Below are 23,168 nucleotides of genomic sequence, written 5' to 3'. Positions count from 1 at the left end.
TAATGATTTGTTTTGAATAACAAGTTAAAAACAATTGACTCAATTATTGAGAGCTGAAATATTACAAAGAATAATATATAAGTAAAATAACTTATATTAAAAAATAATATTTTGTACTTAATTTTTTTATTAAATACTATATCCATTAATTACATGTATGTATTAAATAATCCTAGAAGGAACCCCTGAGTTGTGTGTACTCACAGCACTCAGCTAATAGTTCATGCAGCATGTACATATCTGGTATCTTGCTACAAAAATTGAAAATATAAAATTTGTCAAAATTGTAAGTAGATACCACTGCCGCTTACCATACAGTCGTGTTATCAACCTTCTAGCACACTGCATTGGGTAACTAAGAACTAAAAGGTACATAGATTGTGCATAAATATTACTTAATCGTAAATTACACTTAAAAGGTATATCGAATATTTTGTACCTTAGTATCTAAATAATTACTTTGTCTGATTTTTTCAGAAATCATTTCATTTCTTTAAAGTCATTAAAACTTTATTTCATAGTCTAGAAGATTAAAGAAATATTAAAGAAAATAAATAGTTTTTCTTTCAAAAAACTATTTATTTTCTTTAATATTTCTGTAAAAAGCCTTATAAAATGTACATCGATCACCGCTAAGAGCTCCGATCGCCGCCATCTTGGGAGGCCAATTTTGGCTTCAATTTTTTTTGAAAAAGGCATTTGAATACGCTATCCAGTTATATTTTGAGATCAGTGCCCCATTACGCTAGTTCACACTTATGTCAGTTCTCCGCTACGCGAGCGGATGTAAAACGTTTGCACTTCACCTTTTTGCAGTTAATAAATTCTATATTCTGTTCTCACTTGTTCAGTGACAATTTTTCAGTTACTGAGTTTAGTAAACATTTTCGTCAAAATCGTCCACGGTTTGGTTTAAGATGCAGTTGAGCGGAAACAATCAGTAAGTTTCGGTTTTAATTTTAAAATCAAAAACGATTAGAATTTTTCGTTTAAAATATAGAAATTCGGTAAAAATTAACTAGCCTTAATTTTTGAACAACTGTAAGAAGCTGAAATTTTGAAATTTTTATACAATAGAAAAATGGCCCAAAATGAATGAAATTTATTTTGGAGCCGTATGCCCAGAACAATTTTACACTAACCAGTTCTAAAATCTTATCAATATTAACAAAAATTAGTTGTTAATTAAAAAATCTTTTACCATCAAAAACAACAACTCTGCAATTATGTTCAATTTTTTTCTTCTGTGTTCAAGAAAATTGTAGGGGAGAGGTGGGTAGCCCGGATATTTAAGAATGGTATTAATATTAACCATATGCAAACGAAAAATAAGATTAGAAAATATTTTAATGAAAGCACTTATTCATGAAATTAAAAACAAAACAAAAAAAAAACAATTATAGGAATATTAGCCTAAGCACAAAACCTAAAATAAATTGTGCTAAAAAATCAACAACTTTTAAAATTGGGGAGTAGCCCCAGACACAATCTTTATACATAATTTTTTTTCAATCCATGAGTACATTTCATTAATGATTTGATTTACACTCTGTCATGGGCAGACGAAAATTACGGTAAAAAAAAATGTATGGTTGCCGTTACATGAAACTATTTGTTCTACACAGACTTTTTGATGCTTGACGAAGTGTTATATTCCGTTAGAAAGCCCGTGCTATGCTCTACAAGATTAAAATAATCGTCTTTGCCTATATTATATTTTTGTTTTGTTTGCCTATATTATATTTTATTTTTGTTTGCCTATATTATACTTTAGAAACGTCAAACGGATTGTCAAATCGGCAAAAAATGGCATTTTCAACACCTTCTTTTCGAGGTCAAAAAGTGAGTGAAACTATCAGAGATATTTTTGCCATGTATAGAAAGGACGCTGCAGATGAGATCACTGCTTGGAATAGGTTTGCCAGGTTCAAACACGATAATTTCAACCTCAATGACGCTCCTCGTTCCGGAAGACCAGTCGAGATTATTGAAGACCAACTTGGGGAACTTTTGAAAGAAGATGCGGAGAATCGGAAGAAAAGATGAATAGTGATTTTGCGACAATATTACGCCACCTTCAGTTGATGGGTTTCACTTAAAAATGGAAGGGTAAGCGGCTTTCGATTGCTGCTCAAAATCTCGCTCGAAAGCAAGGAAATCATGGCCACATGCAACGTTTCTTATACGAGTTGTCACTAGAGACGAGAAACGGTATCTCTTTGTGATTATAAAGCAAAAGAATGGAAATTAATTGAAAATTGAATTAACAAACTGGTGGAAAGATGGGAAGAAGTAGTGAACAATGAAGGAGAGTACATAATTGATTGAAGTGTTATCACTTGCTGTTAAAATTTTATGGTTTTATTAAATATATGATTGGCTAAATCTTTTTTTTGGTTGTTAAAATTCTGTGATTCCTTTGAAAATAAATCTTTAAAAAACGACGGGAACTTAAGCATTAACCCAATAGTATTAGTTCTATTTTGAAATAGATGAAAAATGCGAAACATCAGTTATTGCAGATTTGGTATCTGAATTGAAAATTAAAAATGTTTTCGATAGGGTAGCTGTGTAGTAGAAGTAATGGTTTGAGAAGTTGTTGTTGTAAAGGTTATTAGGTGCTGTTGAGTGGTGGAAGTAAGTGTGTTTCTGGATATTGATAGCTCTTTTATTTTTGGTGAACTCTATTCTAATGTCTGTTATCATAAATGGTAAATAATCAAGGTTAGAAAATATATTTTGATCTAATGGAAATATGCCAGTGCATTTAAATCAACTTCATCTCCAACTTTTTTACAGCTTTTCTAAACGCACTGGACACCTTTTTTAAACGCAACTGATTGTTACTGCTGATTTTAATCAGCAACATCATTACAGTTGACTCTCCACATCCCGAACTCTCAGGGGACTGGGGAAAAAGTTTGAGATGTAGAGATATATTTATTGAGAAAGTGGTTGAAAATAAGGACAATCACATGACTTTTGCTAAAAACATTTTTTTATATATATATGTAAACCAATAATAACCAGCTACAATTTTTGGAAAAAATCTGTAATCGTTGCTTCAAAATAATCATCTAAATCATCTTCATTATTCAAGCTTCAGTGCTGAGGATCATATTTTTTTGCCGTATTTTGGGGCTATATACCGAAGCATTTTGCAGTGTTTCAAAATCATCATCATCATCATCATCATCATCATCATCATCATCATCATCATCATCATCATCATCATCATCATCATCATCATCATCATCACCTTCAATGTGTGGATGGGGAGGACAATTATCCATCAGGAGAAATACTGTCCTGTCCTGAGCACGAAGAGAAAGGTAAAGTTTCTTTACTCATTCAGTAAAAAGGTCTCCGGGACATCCAACTTTTCAGCTGATTCCTATTTGTGCATCGTAAGGTTTGAGATTCACTTCCTGATCTTGTTTATCAGAGATAACAAACATGGGTAAATTTTCTCCCTGCTGCCATACCAATTAGTTTGAGTTTACTATTTTTCCGCCCCGAAAATTTCTCTCGTGATAGATGGTACGTTTTGGTTAAAAGGCACTTGTAAAACAGCATCATTGTTTTCAAGTTTGTATTTTGGTCAATAGGGAGGTCATATCATTTTCCACGGAGGTACTTTTACCAGAGATGTTTTTAAACCTGATGCCATTTCTAAAAATTGAAACAGAAAAAGTTGAATTTTAACTTGAAAAAACATGTTGGAAAAATTGATTGCTGCTACATGTATATTGATTTAAACATAAATATAACAAGATTTGTAAGAATGGAACTTACCTTTCTTTCCAGTTTTCCAACCACTAATCAGATGCTTTAACCTCCAACTCTCCCATTACATCTGCAAATTTTAGTGTTTCTTCTTTTAATATGATGCTATCAATTGGTACCTGTTAAATTCTTTTCGCGACGAACTACGTGTATATAGCCTTATCTATGTATTCAACACTACTAGTACAAAGTTTCTTCGGTTTTTCTACCATTTTTTTCCAGTGAGATTAACAATTTGTCATCATTCTTAACCCAGGTTGGTATTATGTTGGTATTATATAGGACACCTTACCTTTGGGCTACCTCTTTGTTAGACATCCCTATTTACAGGTCTTTTAAAGCCTTGAATTTTTCTATTATCTAAAATATCTTAAAATCGATTCAAAGTAGAGCAACACAAATAATTCATTTCTGCCTAAGAAATTTCCCTAGTGACATCCTATCATGCATTCAAAATTCTTCGTTACGTCAAAAATTCTTCGACTTAACATAGTTCCTAAATTGTTCATTTGTCTGGGATCAATAACATAGTCACCTTCCTACAATATTTCATAGCTACTTTAATACTAGGATAACGTGTAGGCTTAACCGAAGATTAGTTACTTATAAAAGCTTAACTATTCCACAAAAAAAAGAAAACTAAACATGGGATGAATTCCATTAGATACCAGTGTAGCTATTTTTGGAAGCATAAAAAAAAAACAGATTTTATCCTAAGGTCTATGGATCACTTCACTAAAGTCACAATCATTTCTTTCTAAAAAGTTACGCTTTACTTCATTATTTACCTCTGTAACTTTTGTTATGTACATTAACATCTTATAATTTTTTTTATTTGTATATATGTTTATGCGAATGCATCATATAAATTATTTGACCTATACTTAATATCATTTAAAGGTCTGTTTTATAGGTATTGTAAATTGTTGCAAAATTCTACTTAATTATGTAATTAGTTTTTTTCTAATCCTTTTCCTGTCTTTACTTTATCTTGTTTAGGTCATTGCGCTTTATAAGTGAAACAGAAAGAATTAAAAGATGCTTGCTCGTCATTAACCTCAAGAGCCCCATTCCCACAACACAAACCGAATAGATGTACGAAGTGCTTAACAATCATTAGTTGAGGCCAGAATGACTTTTGTCGAGTGACAAATCTGTAAGAAAACCTGGAAAGTAACTCATGCTTCTTTGATCATTGCTGAAGTATATATTGTACCAATCCTACCAGCAGTTTCATCTTCTTTTGGGTGTTGTTAACCACTCAAGAACTTACTGCAGTGTAGGCCAAAAACAAGAGATTAGCAATCGTACATTCACTTGTCTATTACTACCACTCCTAGAGCACACGGTAATTTGTCTGTTCCAGAATTTAACGTCACGGCACTTCACTTAGGTTACTCAGTGAACAAAAGAAACAGATCGCATTAAAAGTGTGCCCTAAAGTTTTTCGCAATCCAAAATGCAAAAATATTTTCCCTATTGAATAACATTTGTTATTCAGTAAAAACTGCTTTTGTAGAATTTATGAAAAGATAATGGATAAGGATAAGTCTCCTGAAAATTGGGGAATTGAAGGTGTTTTTCATTTATGTTAAAGATCGAATATAATTTCGAACAAAGTAAAAGATTTTGCAAAGTTACTCTTCCACGTATACTATTAACGGTTTCAAGCATCCTGAAATTACAGACCGTGAATTTAAAGCCTTTCACACCCACCCTCAAGAAAACCTTTTTTGTAAGCAAATGTAATTTACTTCTACAAATAAAAAAATTTCTCCAATATTCAAAATAGAGACTTGTTAATTGACAATATTTGCTTTTTAGAATTGTTCTTTGCATTAAACAGTCTTTAAATATATCTTTAAGCTTGTAGATAAAGGTTTATGCTAGAAATAAAGATGTAAAGGCACTTTGCAAAAAAGAAATGTACTGTATTCTTAGTGTTGAAATTTTTAAGCACCTTCATTCCAAATAGAATACCAAATCAGGAATATTTTTTTAAACCAAAATCAATTTCTCAACAATGTAAACATTTATCCAAAAGAGTAGGCCTGAATAACCATGTGATGGGAAAAGAATACACAACTGAAATAAGTTAATGGCATTAATCTTCTGCTTCAACATTAATAGTTTGCAATTCTAAATAGAAAAATAAGAATTGTTCACAAAAAAGGAAGACAATAATTGAATTGATAGGCTTGATGGATGTAGATGTATATAGGCTCGATGTAGCTTATACAGGATTATTACATGTTAGCCATATTGGAAACTTTAGAATGACTAAAACTTACTTTTGAATGAGTCGACTTTAACTACAGTCACCAGGGTATATAACTTATTTGCAGAATCTTCATCCTCATTTCTTCGACGAGCTAAACGTACTCGAGCACGACGAGGAACATTACTAAATAAAATATTTTTTTAGATGGACAAACATTCTATATCTATACCCATATTTAAGTATACTATGAGTTTGTAATTACTTTGTCAACATCTATTTTTATTAAAAAATGATTTTACACAAGAAATGCATTACTTTGATCTTACTACAGCTTTTTAAGTTTTTAATGTTTTTTAAGTAAAACTTTCAAGATGATTTGAAAGTAACTTAGGTGCAAAACTAGATTTCACTTTTTACTTCTGTGTACAAGTTAGAGATTTTAATCTAAACTTTGATATTTGAAAACATAAACATTTAACAGAACAAAAAATCTAATAAAAACAAATGTTAAAAAAAAAAAAACAATAATTCTGAATTGCAATAATATAAATGCCGATAGCTGGCTACAAACACATTTTTACAAAGAATTATATGATGTTTGCTATCTAAATTTAAACAAAACTTTATTCACCAACAGCCTCATAGAACATTATTACTACAGAAAAAAATTTTCCTTTAAAAAAAAAAATATGTAAGCATATATTTCTACTCTATTTTTAAGGTTTTCCTTCAAGAAATTCTTTGTTTATTTCCAATATTTCTTTCATATATACAGCATAACATTAACTACACCTTTTTCATAGAAAATCATTTAAAAGAGTTAAGTTGTTTAAGAATTAGTAAATTTAACTTTAAAAATACACTTCAGCTCTTCTATAGTGCTTAGAAGAGTAATATGGTCAGTCAACCTTATTAAAATAAGATTTTTGTTAAAAGGGTTTTTAAAATTATACAGTCAAATAATTTAAACTGATAATAATAAAAAAAACTATTGGATTGATTACAGAAATTTTGAAGATTTTCAAAATATCCAAACAAAACAAACAAGTTTAAAATTTTAAATACTTGATCATTAAAAAACTAAAATGCACAGTCCGACCTACCGTATACCATGTGACCAGACATATTTATTCAAGCCAGTATCAACACGAACATCGGTAGTGCCCATCATTTTCTTAGCAAATTTCTTTATTTCTCTGATTGCTCGTGGGGCCTTCTTTTTAAATGGCCTAATGTTAAGAGAGAACTCTGTTTTATTATTTGTAAGAACTGTCATATGATTGAAATAATTATTGTTTATTCTTTATTTCTTTAAAAAATTGAAATAATTCCTTTAATATATAAGGAAAAATGCATAAAATGTTTTTTTTCCAACTATGTCCAAAATTCAAAGTATGATTAACAGCGTCTATTGCAAAAATAATAATGAAATCTTACAGGTTATGAATTCTTTTATGTAAGTTAATTGTGTACTCTCTTGTTACCACCTCATTCATAGGCGACTTGGTCGACTTTTTCTTGTCAGTTTTTTTCGCCATTATTCTGTAAATGATATTAAATATTAATTTCAAAGTAAAAAACTAATGAAGAACTCGTTTATACTTAAATAGAGAAATTGATAAGCTGATTATAAAGATATACATTGATAATCAAAAGTTGATCTGGCCGGTCAACTCACCACAATTTGTGAAATTAAAAGGCTACCATTTTGATATTCTCTTAATTTTTTACCTAAAATATCTTACCGGTAGCCGACTAGTCACTTTGATGTTACTTTATCTGGGCACGGTGGGCTTGGGGTGAACAAAATCACAAAAAACAAATGTTCAAACTTTGTATTATTTTAAATTACCACACAATTATGTTTTAACCTCCCAATTTATTTAGAACCTAAAACAATGCTTGAACCTAGTCCTCGAGTTCTTAAGGACAAAAATCAGAGGGCTGTGTACGAATCTTTACCAAATAATTTTCCAGAAAAAATTAACTTTATCTGATCCTTTTCTAGACTCCTTTGGAAAGAGTTCGTGTTCAAAGACCACATGCCGAAAAAAAAATTCCGTCAAGAACATTTCATTAAAGTTTCATAAAGGCTGTTAAAATGAATAAGTTATGGACACTGACACTCTAAGTCTGAAATATTACATGAAAGCTACCATTTTTTCTTAATTTTTTTCGTCATTTTTATTTGTGTTTCTTTTCTTTGATGAGAATTTTAGTTTTAAACTTAGAAACATAGGTTTATAAAAAAGTTAAAAAGAAATGATTTTTTTATTAATATTTTATGAATTATTGTGACAGGTTAACTGTCATAGTCTTATCTCCAGTGTTGAGGAATTTGTTTCATTTTTAGAAAGTAGGTGACCATTTCAAAAACAGAGGTTATTGAAAAGACTGAGTACAAAAATACTCTGCAATATTAAAATCTCAACGATTCCATAAATTTTTATAAAAAAAATGAGTGATTCATCAACACAGTTATCAGTTTAATGTTCAAAAGGCATAGCATTATGTTGTTATCACACAGAGGTTTTAGTTGAAACTGTTCACATAAATATCCCATTATTGCATTACTTTGTTTTTACCATTTTAGTAGACTTCTAGTAAAATCATTTATTTAGAAGAATATCAACCAATTTTATAAATTGCACTGATCAACATTTCCTTCCACTTTGGTAAATGGTAATTTTTTTTTACTTGAGGTTTTTGTTGAATTCAAATCTGAAAGCCTATGAACAGGAGAAGCATTTGAAATTTATGACACATGATTTTTCGACAATAGTATTAGCAATGTAGCATTGTCAATATTATATTTAATTATGAATTCAACTATGCTAAATCCATTTGTGTTATCTGTTTTTTTATACCATGCACCATTTTTGTGGGTTTTAAAATTATATAAAATGTTTAGGGATATAAAAGCAGCATGGTTTGATGATAACAAAATATATTTTTCGCTAAAATTTGTAAAACTCTACACAAAAGCATGAAAAAATCAAAGCAAAACAAAAAATCATGAAAAATACACTGTAATACTTAGTTAAAAAGGTCGCATAACAAAAATGAAGCAAAATTATGAATTCATAAATTAAGTAGATTTTACCAGAAGGTTTTGATATCATAGTGCCATAAACATGGCCGAAAATACCCTTTTTTTAAATTTTAATGACCTTTTCTAAAAACTAGCAAGTGATGGAGCAATTTGGCTTTCAAATTTGGATTTAACATTCTCAAGTGAACAAAATTTATATATCAAAGTAAAGAAAGATTTTGGTGCCGACAAGTGTTGCTTGAGATCATGTTTAACCTCAAAAAAGGAAGATACAAAAATCAAAATTAAAACATAGGTTTATATTTTAAATTCTGAAAATGAATAAACTTTAATAAAATTATGAAGCAAGTATTAATTTCTTTTGTAAGATTTATAAGGTTTATAAGTTTACAATTTTCTACTTAAACTCAGAATATTTCTATGGATAAACCTTTTTGAAAAGTGAATGAACTTTTGGATTGAGTATATTTGACAAGTCATAAGATTTTTTTTTTTACCAGTCTTTTCAGTGTGCTCTTCATCAATGTGTAAAAAGCTTTGATTACAAACTTCTTGAAAGTTCTTGAAACTTAAACTTTTTGAAAGTGTAAACAATTTCAAACAAATGGCGAATCATCTTCTTTTAGTGTCTGGAGTGAGTCAATATTGTTAAGTAGCTTTTAATACTCATTCCAGAGGAACAATTACATCTGTAATGGGAATGTTCACAGCTCAATTGATAATTGGTTTAGGAGTGACATTTCTTTTAAACTTTGTTATGGCAAGGTCAAATTCAGAGTTTTAGAATATTTTATCGCCAGTTTGAGTGAAGAAATCTGAAATTTGTTGCTGAAAGTCTTGGATATTGATCTAAAGAAACGTGCAATATTATCAGATTACGCAAACTTAACCTAGACTGTAAGGCCAACTTAAATGCGAATGGCTTCTGAGTATTTGGCAGAACAAGATTGATTCCTTAATCTTTTCTCCATATTGCCGCTAAGGAATATACGCATCAACAAAGTCCGTATCAGTTTGAGAAGTTTTATGCATGACCTTCTGAAAATCCAAGAATTTTTTGAAGAACAGTAGTTCTAAGCATTAAAAATGAGCTTTAGAAAAGCTCAGAACAGGTTGAAGATCTAACACATGAATCTAGGTGTTAAAAAACATATCCAACTGTATATTTTCTAAAGCAACTTTTCGATTTCTATAAAAAAAACTTGAAAACCTAATTATAATCAAAGAGCCCTGTTAAAATAAAACACTTTCGAAAAGGATGGATACTGGAAATCTAGACAAACGCATCGTGGTACTTAGAAAATTGCCTCCAGCATATTGGTGTTTAAAACAGAATATTTAATTTGATAAAACAATTATTGTACAGACAACCTTAACAGTTCTTAACATTCCAGTCTGAAGAATTTTTCTTTTCAGCTGAAAAATGTTTTGGTTTCATTAACATTACAAAATTGATATTCGCTAGAGCATAGGTTTTCCTAAAATTACAACGAAACTAAGAGTCAAACATCAGAAGCATTTGCCTAAATTAAATAATATTAGGGGAGTGATACTAACTGTAAACAAAATTTGTAAAAATCATTAACTGCGCAACGCTTACAAAAAAACGGACCTTAAATAAACAGTGTGTCGTTAAGAGTATTTTTAAATATATTAAAAGACTTACGAACTTATATCGCAGTTTTTACTTTTTCTCATAGATACAATAAAACCGAAGAGATTTAAAGATGCAAAATTTCCAATTGTCCAAATGTAAGCAGTGAAAAACACAAGCAACCAATCACAACTCAACATTTAAATAAAATGGCAAAACCTAACTTCATTTAAAATAATGGCCTGATAATACAAATAAACTTGCAAGTTATTTGGAAAAAAAAAGGGGAGGTCCGTGGCACTGCGACGAAAACGTTGAGATAAAAAAAAAAAAAAAAAAAAAAAAAAACGCCGAAATTAGAAAAACTTCCAAAATAATTCCCTAAACAATATTTCAAATGAAATTTTCGTGAGACTTGCTTTTTTAAATCACTGCTCTAAAAAAAATCAGCAATTCAAAATTATACAAAAGAGGGGTGATTTTTATATTTCTACATCTTGACATAATATCGCCATAATATCTCTTTTTTTTTTCTCATAATTTTATGTTACGTTGGCACCTTTATTATAAACAATTTACTCCCAATTAAAAATCAAGACCCACGATTCATTTGTTTAACTGTCCACGACGTCAGTTTTCTTCAATTTTACTTTCTTTCACTTTATTTACTTTAGAATCCAATTTTTTTTCTTCTATCGAATGTTTTTTAGAAGATTTTGATTTGTTGTCATCTTTATGCCTTCGAACATCAGATTGTTTTCCATCGTGTTTTTTTTCAATTTTCAATTTTATATGGTCTTTAATTTCTTCCTTATGCAACTTTTCATCCATCTTACTTCGAGTTTCTTCGTCAGTAAGCTTTTTAGTGGAAGTACACTCATCATCTTTTTTTTCTTTTTTATTTGCATTCTTTTTTTCTTCATTTAATCGAGAGGCCTGTAAATATAAATTCACTATAAAAACAGCCGAAAAATATTTTTATTTTAAAATATCAAATAAAGATACAGATTGTGACAGCACAAAAGTATTGCTGCTTTAAGCTACCTCTCTTCTAAAATCGTCAACATTCTTGAAGTCTTCTAAAATTGTACTCAATTCAATGTCGACATCAAATTTCACTTTTCCTTTGTAATATTTAAGAAACGCCCAAAACTTTTCTAATCCATACAAATTACCTAGATATTAAATTGAGAAAAACATTTTAAACTTATGTACTACTTTAATATTAGGCACATTTCTTCGCGCACTTAAATGCTTATACTCTCGAAAAATTTTGACGAACAAGAAAACAAACCAGATTGATAATCTCTCATAACTTCTTCTTGGAAATCTTTATACAAGTCAGGTTTAAAGCGATGTTCCAATCCATAACTGTAATAACGAAACAAGCATTCTATTCCATATCTAAAAATGAATCATGTGATTAGTTTCAAATTATGATTCTTCATCTTTTACACAGTAAATCCTTAAAAATAACGACTATTAATCTTTCAAAAGCAAATGTTTTGCATTTTGTATCTAACCTGTAACCAGCAATTGCATCTTCAACAGCATATTGTTTAAACTCGGTATACATCTTCCTAAAATAAATTTTTTTTCCAAACAAAATATTCATGTTATAAGAGTCATAAACCACCTGTAAATAACCTAATCCAAATTGCAAAAATAGAATATAGAGAAAATCATACCATAGAAAAAACCGATACCTATTTTTTGTTGGATTACCAATAATTTATTTATGTAAGTGCAGAGTCATTTTGAGCATTTGAAAATTATGACGAAAACCTTCACAGAAATCACCAGATACTTATTTTACAACACGAAATCCTATTAATAAAAACTTTTTGCAAGATGAAAAAACATCCTGTTCGAATTAGAATGACACCTGATTACCAAATTACTGCTCTTGTAAAGAAAGTTTGTAAAAGGTAAGTACGAAGAGCAACATTTTTTTCTTATATCTTTGAGTCGAAACTCAAGCGGTTTTTGTCTCAGTTACCAATAAATGGATCAAAGTGGAACTAAGAGGTAGAATGTTTATAGCTAATTCCTTAGCAAGGATTAAAATTTCTGATATTGGTATGATGTATATATAAAGTTCCACTTAGTGTTCCAAAAATGTAAAAGCAGATGTATGAACTTTTTGTGTTCTTTTACTTATTTCCAGTTTCATACAAACAAGCAAACTATAAAAAAGATTTTTGCTATAAAAAAAAAAAACACAAATAATAATAAAAAACCTTACTTATTAAAATGTGATCTTAAAAAGAAAGACCAAAATCGAAACAATGTGTTCATTTCTTGTGACTGTCCCACTCCAACTTTCTTTCTCTCTAAATGGAAATTTTTTGTAAAAAAAAAAAAAAGTCAGAAACATCATAAAAAATTTTTTCTTTTAAAATATAAATTTTACCTTTGAGACACTTTGTGTAATACTTGTAATAGACATGTTGAACAAAATTATTTTCCTTCAGCAGTGAATGAGAAGGGTGCTCAAAATGAGGAATGGTCCCTGAACCAAAACTTCCTGTACTTCCCAGACTACTTGATAAGTTTGTTAAATGAGGTGAGGAAGGGCCTGTATCACTGCTGTTACTATTACTAAATAATAAAATCAAAAGACAGCTGTAGAGTGTTGACATTGTTCTTAGCCAAATTTTCCTTTAACTGGTGAAATAAATAAGTTAAAAACTTATACAAAAAGTAAATTACTGTCTGCTTCTCATTTTTTTGGCCTTTGGACTAAACAACCATCCAACATGCTGTTCAACAGTAGGATTACTGCTGTATTTTGACTTATGAAGACGTGGCGGCTAACAAGAAATGTTTTACAGGTTACAACGATAAAATCACAAGACAGTGACATACAAAATACATTTCAGAAACAAAATCATACTACAAAAGTTGTAACTTTTTAAAGAAACATACTTTTGATCCTTGATCTTCTTTTTCAATTGCTGGATAAAAGCGAGGCACATTTTTTTTACTACCTGAAGTCCTTTTGACTCTCTGCTCATGTATTTTTTTATAAGACTTGTTTCCTTTAAAATCACTAACATTTGATGGCAATGATGAAGAAAGCGGTGTTGTGTTAGCTCGTGGTCTTGGTTTAAATTCAGGAGCATTTACATGCAAAGCAGATGAAGACAAAATATTTGTTGAGATTTCTCTTATCTTTAAACTAGCAGAAACCTTTCTATCAGGAGGATCATCCATAACAGATGAAGTGAATGTCAGTGATTGAGCCTTTTTCATTAAAGGAATTTCATTATCATCATCAATATCAGAATCATAAGCTCGTTGCTTAAATTGTTTAAAATCTTTAGCACTAATCAAACCAACATTTCCAGTGGAACTTGACAACTCAACCTGTCAACAAGAGTTTAAAAGATGTAAATTACATGTTCCAAATAAATAACAAATATAGGAATACAAAAGAACAACATAAATTGTAAGAAAATACCTTCCTATTTACATAACTAAGATCATCATCTTCTTCCAATAGATCTTGTTCATAGTAATAAAGACCATCGCTAATCATATGAGCAAGTTCTTGTGAGATTTTTGTTCTATTAGTGAAGTTGCCAGTTCGATCATACTTTTTTGGGGGTGGCGGTGTTTGAGTTACAATGACAATTTTACCTATTTCATAATCATCAAGTTCATAATCTGATTCATCAGACCTGCAACCAAGAAATATTCTTTAGTCTATATTTTACCTTTTTTACTAAGGCATATCCTACAGTCTTTAATGTTAGCAATCTGTATGTGTAAGCATAAGAAAGATAAAAGACTACTGCCATAGTTATGATTTGCACATAAATTTGTGGCTGTTCTATTTCAAAATAATACCACCATTGACAAAAGTGTCTTATAAATTAAACCAAATGTTATAAACTAGCAGTAAATATAACTTATAACATTTATGGCAGGAAGTAATTTAATTTTAAAATTGTGTTATGAAAAATAATGGCTACTCATTGAATAATGTACAAAGGTAATTACAAGTGAGCTCATTGAAAATTCTGCATCAGCAGCTAATTGCCAAAGTTTAAATTTAGCATGGAGAAATAGAAGCAAGAAAGCAAAACAACCTTTCAGAACTTTGCTAAACAAAAAGATCAAACCACAAACCTGTTAGAAGAAAGAGTAAATTGAAAACAAACACAAATTGCAAACTGAAATTTAAATGTTAAGGAAAGGATTGCAGAACTTGTTTTTGAACTATCTATAATAAAATTTAACTTTGCTTTGATCTTTAAATACCTAATGCAACCTTTAAAGTGAATGTTAGCATCAAAGAATAATGGCTATTAGCTTTTTATATAAAACTTTGTTTTTAAGCTCTCAGCAATAAAAACTGACACCGTCATTTAAAGCATTTTATAAATTTGCTAAACAAAAATTTATTTTAAAACATACCACTCATCTGTATAGGAAGTAGCTTTTTTATCTGATGAAGCTGCCTGCTTCTTGCTACTTGTTACTTCTTCATCAAATTTAAAATCCAGTTCTTCACGCGAGTCAACAAAATCAAATTCTTCTTTCTAAAAAAAAAAAAAAAACTATGACTTTTACAACAATGGTCAATAATCATATATATATATATATATATATATATATATAAAGAAACATGGAGTATACTATCATTACACAAAATTACTTATTTCGTAATCACAGATTCAAAACTTATCTTTTAAATCAACATACAGTCTGCCTACCAATATAAATTTAAGTATGGTGTTCTACAAAAGGCCACACTCAAAACTACTATAAATACCTGTGTATAAATTAATTTGGTGTATAAATAACCTCCAATATTTGATTAAGTTAGCTCAGCATGTTTTATAACAAACATATTTTTCAAGGTGTATATCCTGCAGATGACTATTTTATCTCCTTGAGACTTTAAAAAATTTAAAAAGAGAAAACAAACTATTTGCTTATTGCTTTTGCAACCAACAAAATTTTCTTCTTTCTCATTTCTTTTGGTATCAAATGGTCTTTTATTTGCACATGAGATATTTGATTGTCGTAAATTACAAAAAAATACTGTTGCTAGTCAGAACTATAAGGAACTGAAAGCATTTTCAACTTGAAATAAAGTTTTTAAATTACTTGCACATTCTTTTCAATAAAGAACTGAAAACTATTTGCTAATTTTTACTAATTTTAAAATTACTAAATTTAAACTAATTTTTACTTTAATTTTGGATGGCTCTTTCTAGTTTCATGTTGCCACCATCATTATTATTTCTATTACACTCATATTGATTAACATAATTTTTATCTCTAAATTCATCCAACAGAACTATTTTTACCTAAAGATTGCACACTGCTGATTAACTCTATGTGCATTAAAGTTATATACTAAAAAATATTTTTAGCAAAAATAGCCTACTAAGATGACAATCTCAAATATTTTCAAAACATAAATTAAAACTTTTTTCCCTTTGACACCAGTAACAAGGTCAGTTATATAGGGAGTATTATGGAAACCAGCAATATATTTTCATTAACATAATAAATAAATATATATATATATAAAAAATAACTTGGAATTTTTTATGCTAAATTGCAACTTTATTTGAAGGAAATAAAACAGCTCCGTGAAAGTTTTTTATGAAAAGTTCATGAAAGTATTTTATTTCCTTCAAATAAAGTTGCAAAAAAATTGCATCTTTATTTGAAGGAGAACAGCTTCGTGATCTTATCAGAAATCTGATTGTACTTAAAATAACTAAGTAAAAATAAAAAAAACTGTGCCAGTACAGAGAGGTAGCAGTCACATAAAAAACTGTATGAGTAATTCACTAAATCTTACAACACTAGATACAATACGTATCTTAAAAGACATTTGTAAACAACTCATTATCATCTAGCTACCAATGAAATGAAACAAAGTAAAGAAAATACTGTGCCAGTACGGAGAGGTAGCAGTCACATAAAAAACTGTGTGAGTAATTCACTAAATCTTACAACACTAGATACAATACGTATCTTAAAAGACATTTGTAAACAACTCATTATCATCTAGCTACCAATGAAATGAAACAAAGTAAAGAAAATACTGTGCCAGTACGGAGAGGTAGCAGTCACATAAAAAACTGTGTGAGTAATTCACTAAATCTTACAACACTAGATACAATACGTATCTTAAAAGACATTTGTAAACAACTCATTATCATCTAGCTACCAATGAAATGAAACAAAGTAAAAAAAATACTGTGCCAGTACGGAGAGGTAGCAGTCTAATGCAAAACTACATTAGAGTGATTTGCTAATTCTTATGATTGATACAACATGTATCATAAAAAATATATTTTACATGTGTTGTAGCGGGTACAAAAAGAAAAAACAAAAACTGAGTGATTCACAAAATCTTACAACAAAAGATTTACAAAAAAAAAAGGCATCTTGAAAGACACTTAAAAACAACACAGGAGGTGATACATTCAAAGAATTATTTTCTTTTTCACATTTTTCTTCCTGCCTTAGAATGGTCTCAATAAATTTGGAATATGAGCAATCTGAATATAAAATTGTGTAATATGAAAAATATATAAACACTATAATTTACTATGAAACTAAAATGGATTTCTTGATTAATTTGTTAAGTTTTGCTTAAATGCTGTTTGTTCAAAACTATATTTTTTATTTCAAAATTTCAAGTGAATAAATTTTGAATAGCTGCCAACCTAATCTGGTAACTCTTAGAAAAAACACACAAAACAAACTTTATGCATTTATTTAGTTATGAAATATTTGTCCAGAACATTTGCACTTAATGGGTTTGGTAAATTTCACTCTATTTTCCCTTACTGTATTTATGCACAACTGTAATGCTCTTATTATTTCTACTCCTTTTATAACTTTGACAACAATATCAAAAGAACTCTAAATTTTTGTGAAACCAAATTAGATTTTAGTCTACTTTTAGTATAAATTATCAAGATGTCTTTAATATTGAATCTGGGTACACATAAATTATGAAAAAAAAAATACCTTTTTCAATGAACCTGATCTTCTACGAACTTCAACCCAATCTTCAGCAGACTTTTTGTTTTTCATGAAATTAGGTATAAGTTCATCCTCATCCTTTTTATCGACTTTAGTATTATCTAAAAAATAAAGTAAAACTGTAGTATTGTGGAGCTATCTTATATCCAAGAACATATCACTATAAATTACCTTTTTTTAGAATTGGTTTAGCTTCTGTGGATAGTATCAGATCAGCATGAGGTGATTTTTCAGTAGAGGCATCTAAATAGTAGAATAGTTGGATATTAATAAAACCTAAAAGAAGTTTCAGGTCAGCAAATAGTATTAGACCATGTCAATACACAGGTCAGTATATTTTGTCTTTACATAAATATGAATTTTGTCTTTACATAAATAAGAATTCTTGAAATAAAACTCACTGTTTTCATGGTTTTTTCATATAATCCTTTGGTTCTAAGGAATACCGCTGAATTTATGGCGTAATATACAAATTAAAATTTTCATAAATATACAGGTCAGTATAATTTGTCTTTACATAAATATACAGGTCAGTATATTTTGTCTTTACATAAATATACAGATCAGTATATTTTGTCTTTACATAAATATGAATTTGAATAAAAAAAAAAAGCTAAAGTTCCTTAACAATTTGAAAATTGGATTAAAAAAAGTTTCCATTCAATGAAAAATTAGCATTAAAGAAGTAGTGTAAATTTTTTTTTTTTTACTTTGTTAGTTGAAAAATAGAATAGTACTCTGGAAGAAGAATCTTTCTTAAACACGGAATTAAAACCTATAAGTTTAACAAAATTACTAGCATATTTTGTTTAATCCAAAACCAAAATAGAAATTAAAACAGAATGAAGAAACACTTTTTCATGGAGTTTTACCAAACACTATATACCCATTACCACAATAAAAATAATGGAAAAAACCCACTTAATACCTTGGTAGAAATTCTGTTACTGTCTCTATCACTCAGATGACATTTAAATGTTCATATTCATTCAATATTTTTTTTCAAATAAGATAATCAGTCAAATTTCACTTTCAACTTGGCACTACAAATAATATTATATTACATAGACTTTTAAATGGGACATTGTAATCTGCAGAAATCTAGACTGAAAATACAAGCGCATATAAATCATAGACCTTTTTTATTTAAATATTTAAATTTGTATTATTGGCCTTAGCAAGTTAAACAACTACAAATCAATTTTTATTTAATGTTAATATAGATTTTCTTTTTACTAGCATATATTTACAAAATTGTAATTACTTTGTTACAGTTTTAAAATAATAAACAATAATTTCTTCTGTATCTCCGGCAATTTCTACTGCAACTTTGTTTTACTAGCACTAAGCCTCTGATTTGCATCTGGAACACCAAGAACATCTACCAGTAAAACTTATAACAAAAAAGATTAAAAGTTTTTTGTTATAACAAAAAATTTTTTTGATTTAAATTGAATTTTGCTACTTTTTATTAAGTTTTTCTAAGCTCATCAACTCCACTTTTTAATTATTCTTCAAGTAATGGCTTCTTGCACGGTTTTCCACTAACAGCTTGCTTTAATTATTCGGCATTAGTTTCTCCTATTTTCTCTAATCTCAAACAAGCTTTTTATCAATTTGATACTTCCTTTCAGCTGCCAGATTATCCTTTAAATACTTAAAAATTTTCAGTTTAAAATAAGCATGAGACCTCTTTTTAAAAGACATTTCAGAGGATTCAAAATTGGAAAATTTTTCAACCTATGTAAATTTTTGTTATCTGCTGCTTTATAAAAAAGCTTTTGACTATAATGGAAAATTATAAGCCCTTTCCAGTTTGAGCTCCTTTTTTTCCTTTTTTGTAAACTCAAAAAAAAAAGACTTAGAAAAAGAAATTTACATTGTAATTACATTGACATTTAAGTAATTTACATTTACAATGTAATGGATTTCTTTGTAATTGTGATTTTTGGATAATAATTGACGCATTTTGAAACTAAAAAAGGAGAATAGTCTATGAAAACTAGCAATAAAAGTTATTTTCATTGATGTCATGAAACACTTCTTTATAGTGATTTTTGAAGCTTTGAACAAACTGCAACCCTATTTAAAGCTCATTTGAATACGGCAAATAATTATAAATGACCTAATGAATTTTACCAGAGAAATACCATTCTATTAAAACAATTTAAAAGTAATTTAGCTATATAAAACTATTGTCTTTAAAAAATTTAATTCAAAGTTAAAAAAAAGAAAAAAAAGAACTTGAATTGATAAACGAGTTGAGGTCACTTGACCCATTTGAAACAGCTAAAATATTTAAATTACACACCAGCATACTCAGTATATCAATTTTTGAAAAATTTCTATAACTAAGTTACTAAAATATCTTATAATATAATCATACCTTCTTCAGCAGGAGTATGAAGAAGAGCATCTTTATAAGCAGAGTTTTCCACTAAAATCATATTTTACAAAATCAGTTGAAAACAAACAAAATTGCATAGTTGATATTTTTTAGTGCAGGAAATTTTAAATCTAAAAACAATATCCATTTTACATAATATTAATTTTTACAGGAGATAAAAATTGTGACTTTTTATCTCCTTTATATATATTAAAAAAAAAAAACAAAAACAAAAAAAAAACAAACAATTTTTGGCTGATGGAAACAGCAAGGGAATGTCTATGGGAATGATATGGTTATAATAAACATACAAAATGAGTTTCCTTTCACACTTGAGTGATTCTAAGCTAATACAATGGTATGCGTTTTTTTAAAATTAATATTCAAAATTTTTACTCTTAATAAGCATTAGGTTGTGAAAGTGATAGTTTTAAATTTGTTTGCAATAAGACAGATATTTGAACATTCAAGCACTAGTCAACAGTTCTTTACAATTTTAATGCCAATCTTATCCTGGCATAAAAATGGAAAAGTTAATGGTTGGTTTTTTTAATGGTCAAATCAGTAAAATTTCGTAAATAACAAATTAGTTGCATGGTCTGCATATGAAAAAGTTGTTAAACCTATTTAAAATGGAAATAACAGGGGGAGAAAATTAGAAACTTGTTGCTTAAAACAGACAAGGGAAACTCCATTATTTGGAGCAAAAATGATCAAAACTTCATTTTTTCCACAACAATTTTTGGTCATTTAAGTTATGAGCAGTGAGAAAAATTTACATGACAATTATGAAAGATACCAAATAGTAAGATCTTGAAAAAAATGTGCTCAACACAATCACAAAAATAAACATTTTTACCATTGCTTTCTTAATCATAATTTTAAATCATAATATGCAGATTTTCTTTAATATAACAGTTCTAAAACAGGTAGTCTAGATCTAAAATTGAAAACCAGATGCCATTTTTAGATTCAGCTCCCCAGAATTATTTAAAATAAGTTATATTATCTCTTTAACCAGTTCAAAATGTGTTCAATTTCATAGTGCCATACTGTATTCACATTAAAGCTCAAATATTTTTGAGTTGGATTTAATCTATAATATGGATATTTTTTATACTTGATTTACTTTAGGCGCCCATTTGAGAAGAGATCAAATGTTTTGTGACTTTGATGCAGGATTAAAGGTTAATCAAATAAATTTTAGCCATCAAATAAATGTTTATTAAATTTGGAAAATTGTTTATAAATTTATAAAAAATATAATTTGGCTGTTTACAAAAACAAAAAAATTAACTGAAAAAATTGTATCAAATTTGTAAGGGAAGTGAAGCATCAATTGACCAGTCAATTCAGAACATGCTATCATCACAGTTCAACATGTCCCTGTGATCATTTTCTTCTTCTGCTTTGTCATCATCACCATCCTAACACTCATCACCTACTTCTGGTCAAACAGAAAATTCTATTCTGATCAACCCAAAAAGCCTATTCCACTGCTGTTATTTTGCATAAAAACTTACACCCACACTTTTTCTGTTTTTCTGTTTTCGGTCAGAAATACAGTAGAACTTAAGTTAAAGTTAATAGAAGTAAAAAAACTTTTTTTTTTACATTTCTTTTACCTATATATTTAATAGAAACACTAAAAACTTTATTTCCCTATTTCATAAAAAATAAAAATAAAAAAAAAGACTCACACACAAATTTTTACCAATTAAAACATAAGTAATCTAACAAAATACATTTAATCTATATTTGTCCAAATCCAAAAAATGCGATTCTTGGGATTGCATCAATAGCCAATCATTAAAAGACTTTTAGAGCTTAGGAATATTTCTTCAGATTTATTTTATGATTAAAACATAATTGCTTGACATTTAATGCCAAACCATAATGTAACAAATGAAATTAGGGGACTTTTTGATAAAACATTTAAGTCAAAATGTTAAAAATGATTAAAACATGGATGTAAATGAATGCATTAAAACTTAGCATCTGAAGTTTAAATAACAAATACTGCATTGTGCATAATTATTCACATTACAGTATATAAATACTGCATTGTGCATAATTATTCACATTACAGTATATAAATTTCTTTTAAGGACTTCAAGTTACAAAACATTTTCATAGAATTTAAGTAGAATATTACAAAGTTTGTAAAGTATATTATCTAAACAATAACAACAAAGCAAAAGTATTACCTGTCATTGGACTAACTATGGGCCACTTCTCTGGTTCAATTTTTGCTTTAACTGAATAGCCATCACAGTTTACTTCTGTGCTTGAATATAATGCCTAAATAAAAGATTTTTCTGCATATAGAATTTTAAATGCTGGTAATAAGCCTAGAATATGAAGATTTTATTATATAATTTAAGGAACATATAAGAATAATTACCTCTAAAATCATACTGTGGTCAGTGGTCAGTTTTTTTACTCTGTTAAAATTGGCTATCATTTCAATTGGTATTGAACCATCACTTCGCATCTATGAAAATAATATGTTAAATGTAATTTACACACATGCATTTATGTATACCTTTGTTTTTTATGCTAAATACTCTTTAATCTTTTAAATTATGTAGGTAAACCTTTGAAAGAACTAGACTAAAATAGATACGGTTTTTTACTTTAATGTTAATATTGCAGGAGAGTTGAAAAACAAACTTTTAGGTTTGATTAAAGAGGTTGGAATTAGATATGAAATATGAAAAAGCCTTATGGTTGAAGCCTTACTAAAATATTTTTTTTTATTTATCATTAAGTTGAAAACATGGTATGTTCCTACCATGAAGATATCTTTAACTAAATTTGATTGCTCTAACCTGTTGACGCAAAAAGAAATCACCAATCAAATTTTCTTCAGAGAAGTAATATTCACTAAAGCAAAATAAATAATTTCAACAACAAAAAACGTCAGCAAAAGAACTTTTACATTTTAACTATAAAAGGTATATTATCAGTGGTGCACAACTAATTTTCAGACTGAATAAAGGATAATTCCATATGAAATCATCCAAAAAAAAGAACATTTTCAACACCCTTACATCTCAGAATTTGTTCATTTTTACCTCACTTGCAGTCCATATTAAAAAAATAATAA

The 23,168-nt window shown here is 28.6% G+C and overlaps 2 protein-coding genes across 3 annotated transcripts in view; both read right to left on the bottom strand.

Moving 5' to 3' along the window:
- Positions 1-5,877: 5,877 nt before the first annotated feature.
- On the bottom strand, positions 5,878-7,769 carry LOC145194111 (large ribosomal subunit protein eL31-like). Of its 2 annotated transcripts, none has more exons than XM_090080323.1 (5): positions 7,686-7,769; positions 7,445-7,549; positions 7,111-7,236; positions 6,078-6,190; positions 5,878-5,925 (listed from the first exon to the last, which is right to left on the bottom strand). In XM_090080323.1, exons 2-5 carry the CDS (start codon positions 7,543-7,545, stop codon positions 5,891-5,893), a joined length of 375 nt encoding a protein of 124 aa, XP_089936449.1. In that variant the 5' UTR covers positions 7,546-7,549; positions 7,686-7,769; the 3' UTR covers positions 5,878-5,890. The 2 variants fall into 2 exon arrangements, with proteins under 2 accessions (XP_089936449.1, XP_089936450.1); XM_090080324.1 differs by having other exon boundaries at positions 7,649-7,745.
- A 2,957-nt stretch (positions 7,770-10,726) lies between these two features.
- The window catches only part of LOC145194101 (la-related protein 1B-like), a 22,690-nt gene continuing 10,248 nt past the window's right edge, over positions 10,727-23,168 (bottom strand). Inside the window, exons 7-22 of the mRNA XM_090077827.1 lie at positions 22,891-22,945; positions 22,464-22,553; positions 22,267-22,360; positions 20,060-20,110; positions 17,845-17,916; positions 17,659-17,774; positions 15,076-15,200; positions 14,117-14,336; positions 13,582-14,022; positions 13,366-13,466; positions 13,067-13,254; positions 12,899-12,986; positions 12,177-12,233; positions 11,948-12,057; positions 11,698-11,828; positions 10,727-11,589 (exon numbers count right to left, since the gene is read on the bottom strand). Coding sequence (XP_089933953.1) covers positions 11,284-11,589; positions 11,698-11,828; positions 11,948-12,057; positions 12,177-12,233; positions 12,899-12,986; positions 13,067-13,254; positions 13,366-13,466; positions 13,582-14,022; positions 14,117-14,336; positions 15,076-15,200; positions 17,659-17,774; positions 17,845-17,916; positions 20,060-20,110; positions 22,267-22,360; positions 22,464-22,553; positions 22,891-22,945 — 2,245 coding nt within the window. The 3' untranslated portion in view covers positions 10,727-11,283. The remainder of the gene's footprint in view (positions 11,590-11,697; positions 11,829-11,947; positions 12,058-12,176; positions 12,234-12,898; positions 12,987-13,066; positions 13,255-13,365; positions 13,467-13,581; positions 14,023-14,116; positions 14,337-15,075; positions 15,201-17,658; positions 17,775-17,844; positions 17,917-20,059; positions 20,111-22,266; positions 22,361-22,463; positions 22,554-22,890; positions 22,946-23,168) is intronic.

This window comes from Hydra viridissima, unplaced genomic scaffold (genome assembly GCF_058129835.1).
Source record: "Hydra viridissima isolate aposymbiotic clone 2 unplaced genomic scaffold, HvirCarnegie_v1 scaffold_2, whole genome shotgun sequence".
Lineage (NCBI taxonomy): Eukaryota > Metazoa > Cnidaria > Hydrozoa > Anthoathecata > Hydridae > Hydra > Hydra viridissima.
The sequence above is the reverse complement of the archived record's forward strand: the minus strand, read 5'-3'. Positions and strand labels throughout refer to the sequence as shown.